General features: G+C 44.0%; 1 protein-coding gene across 1 annotated transcript in view; it reads right to left on the bottom strand.

Annotated features, from left to right (window-relative positions):
• Nucleotides 1-3278, bottom strand: part of LOC107560192 (contactin-3-like) — a 5687-nt gene extending 2409 nt beyond the window's left edge. Inside the window, exon 1 of the mRNA XM_016244304.1 lies at nucleotides 3263-3278. Within this exon, the coding sequence (XP_016099790.1) occupies nucleotides 3263-3278 (16 nt within the window). The remainder of the gene's footprint in view (nucleotides 1-3262) is intronic.
• Nucleotides 3279-3358: the final 80 nt, after the last annotated feature.

Below are 3358 nucleotides of genomic sequence, written 5' to 3'. Positions count from 1 at the left end.
TAGAATCCATCAAATAGACACCATTATAGTCTACATTAAAACCAATAAAATTCCTATTATATCCCTGAAAGGGTTCTATTTTTTATTTTTTTTTCAGCAGGCAAGATTATAATGGTAACTACTTTTACAGAATTAGCTTAATTACTGAATTTCACAGAACATATTTGTTTATTTTTTATAAATAAAGAACTGTATTTCTTAAGTCAGTTATTAAAGTATTACATATGTTACATAGGCTGATTTATTCATTTTAAGTATTTGGGATTTTAAGAGCAAGTGGAAAATGTGCTGAATGTTTAATTTCATCCAAGTGAAATTAGCAAGCAGTTAGACTGAATTTACACTTGTTTTGAACGCGGAGCCAGGCGCGAGTCGACACAGGTTGCGCGCATGCGTCAAGCCCTGGGACGCGGGAAGCAACCTGTTTTCACATGGTTGCAAATGCAACGCCAAGTTTGTTCATTTAAATGTATTGTAACGATGAGTCAGAGGCGTGCGGATCCATTTGCAGCTTTTATTAGAATAACAGGCAGAGTAAAACAGGCAGTATTCAGTCAACAGCGTCACGTACAGCAGGGGTAATCCAAGAGAATAAACAGTGGCAGAGCGAGGGTCGGGGCAGGCGGCAGAGAATCACACTAGTAAGAACAGTCCGAGGTAATACACAAGAGACAACAAGATATGGGATAACCGCTCAGAAATGTAGTCGGGGCAATACTAGACTTCGCAAACATAGAGCGTCTGGGAGCTGCTTAAATAGGGAAGCTAAGGGGGAACACCTGTGCCGTAATCAGTCCCAGGTACGGGGTGTCTGGGAAATGTAGTCCATGAATGTTAGTACTCAGGAGAGGGTGCCCTCCGGTGGCCGTCGGAGAGGGCCACAGAGGCCCATGGTTGCAAATGCAACGCCAAGTTTGTTCATTTAAATTTATTGTAACGATGAGTCAGAGGCGTGCGGATCCATTTGCAGCTTTTATTAGAATAACAGGCAGAGTAAAACAGGCAGTATTCAGTCAACAGCGTCACGTACAGCAGGGGTAATCCAAGAGAATAAACAGTGGCAGAGCGAGGGTCGGGGCAGGCGGCAGAGAATCACACTAGTAAGAACAGTCTGAGGTAATACACAAGAGACAACAAGATATGGGATAACCGCTCAGAAATGTAGTCGGGGCAATACTAGACTTCGCAAACATAGAGCGTCTGGGAGCTGCTTAAATAGGGAAGCTAAGGGGGAACACCTGTGCCGTAATCAGTCCCAGGTACGGGGTGTCTGGGAAATGTAGTCCATAAATGTTAGTACTCAGGAGAGGGTGCCCTCCGGTGGCCGTCGGAGAGGGCCACAGAGGCCCGATTCGTGACATTTATTCAGTTTTAGCATTTAATAATTTATTTGTAATGGTCTCTGAAATGTAAATTGTACGTGGGCTAATTATCTTTATAAACATGATTCATTTTACTTGTGATGTTTTCTATATGGGGCCCTCCGGTGGCCGTCGGAGAGGGCCACAGAGGCCCAATTCGTGACATTTATTCAGTTTTAGCATTTAATAATTTATTTGTAATGGTCTCTGAAATGTAAATTGTACGTGGGCTAATTATCTTTATAAACATGATTCATTTTACTTGTGATGTTTTCTATATGGGATGATTAGCCTAATCCTCATGAACACGTGATGCTAGCGCGTGGTGTCAGACATGAACTATACAGAATGCGAGCAAGATTAACTTTAATACAAGGAGATAATGGTGCAAAAGTGAATTTCAGATTTTTTATATGCCCATCCCAGCAAAAACTTTCCAAAATCGGCATCCAACACCAGCTCCAGCACGAGCACTGATCGTGAACCAGCTCCAGCACGAGCACCGATCGTGAACCAGCTCCGTTATAGCTTATGGGGCTGTCACGTGACGAACAAACGACTCGGAGAAACCCGAAGACTCGAACCAGGTGAACTACTTGACTAATTCCAGTACAGAACCTATAGGATGTTACGCATGCGCGACTGAACGAATCACTCCCCAAGACGACTCGTTCTTCCCGAGTCACATTAAAGATTCGTTCAAAATCGACCCAACACTAGTGATATCAGACATGAACTATACAGAATGCGAACAATATTAACTTTAATACAAGGAGATAATGGCGCAAAAGCGAATTTCAGATTTTTTAAAATTCCCATACCAGCAAAAACTTTCCAAAATACGCATCCAACACCAGCCCCAGCACGAGCACCGACGTAAGTGAACCAGCTCCAGCACGAACATGGGCACAAGTAAGCCTAGCGGACCCAGCCCAACCCCCGAGATTGATCAGCTACTATCGATCATTTAAAACATGTGATATGCAGTCAAATTTCCCAGAATGTATATGCCACTTAAACGAGTGTTCATATCGACGCACTTGTAGTGTTTTGTGGAGTTGTCAAATGAGGTGACCCCCCTCCCCACGCGTTGAAACCCGTTGGGTTTCATTTCACCCAACACGGACACACACAGCACCCCCAATCGAAAACATCTTCCTGTGCCCCTGGTCAAGCCTCATCCATACTGCCAGATGCGCTCGTGAAGACTTGCGGTGCGGAGCCGGGTGCGAGTATAAACCAGCATTACGAGACCGGCTGCGTGAGTGCGGCAAGCATGAACGGCTCATCCGTGAGAGGAGCGAGTATGAGAAGCATTCACAGACACAGGCTGTGTGTGCGCTCTTCTGAAGAGGGAATAGCCAACATGCATTATAAACTTATTTCAAATGAATCTGTTGGGGAGATCAAATGTGTAAGATAACGTTCACGTACTTACAAAAACATCTAAGAATGTATCTTTTATTCTCCAGTACTGAAAACAGAACCAATACGGGAGCTTTTGATATGCGCTGTGACGGAGATTACCTTTTTTGTTCGTTGTCTGTCATTTCAAAGCTTAAGTTGCATACGGTTTTCTTTAGTTTTAATTTGCCTAACTATCGATCTGACCCAGTAGACGCCATAATCCCACTCTGTCTCTTTCCCGTCCGCTCTCCGTTTTTTTTTTTTAATGGTGGGTGTTACGCAGTTGGCTAGAGCAGTGCTGATTGGGGAGAACGGAGGTGCGCTCACTCTTGCCCAGGGCAAGTAAGACTGCAACTCAAGGCTGGCAGTCATGCATATGCTCTGGAACAGAGTAATATCGCGTCCACATCGCAGGCTTTGCGATTAGGAAATCGCAAGATCTCAAATCGCGATTTCGATTCGATTTCGATTAATCGCACAGCCCTATCTTGTACCCAATAATTTCACCATCGTTACACTTGTGTACAGGATGTGCGACAATAAAGAGATTTGATTTGATTTGACAAACACACACACACACACACACACAC

This window comes from Sinocyclocheilus grahami, unplaced genomic scaffold (assembly GCF_001515645.1).
Source record: "Sinocyclocheilus grahami isolate Dianchi unplaced genomic scaffold, SAMN03320097.WGS_v1.1 scaffold714.1, whole genome shotgun sequence".
Classification (NCBI taxonomy): Eukaryota; Metazoa; Chordata; class Actinopteri; order Cypriniformes; family Cyprinidae; genus Sinocyclocheilus; species Sinocyclocheilus grahami.
This window is presented reverse-complemented; position numbering and strand designations above follow the sequence as displayed.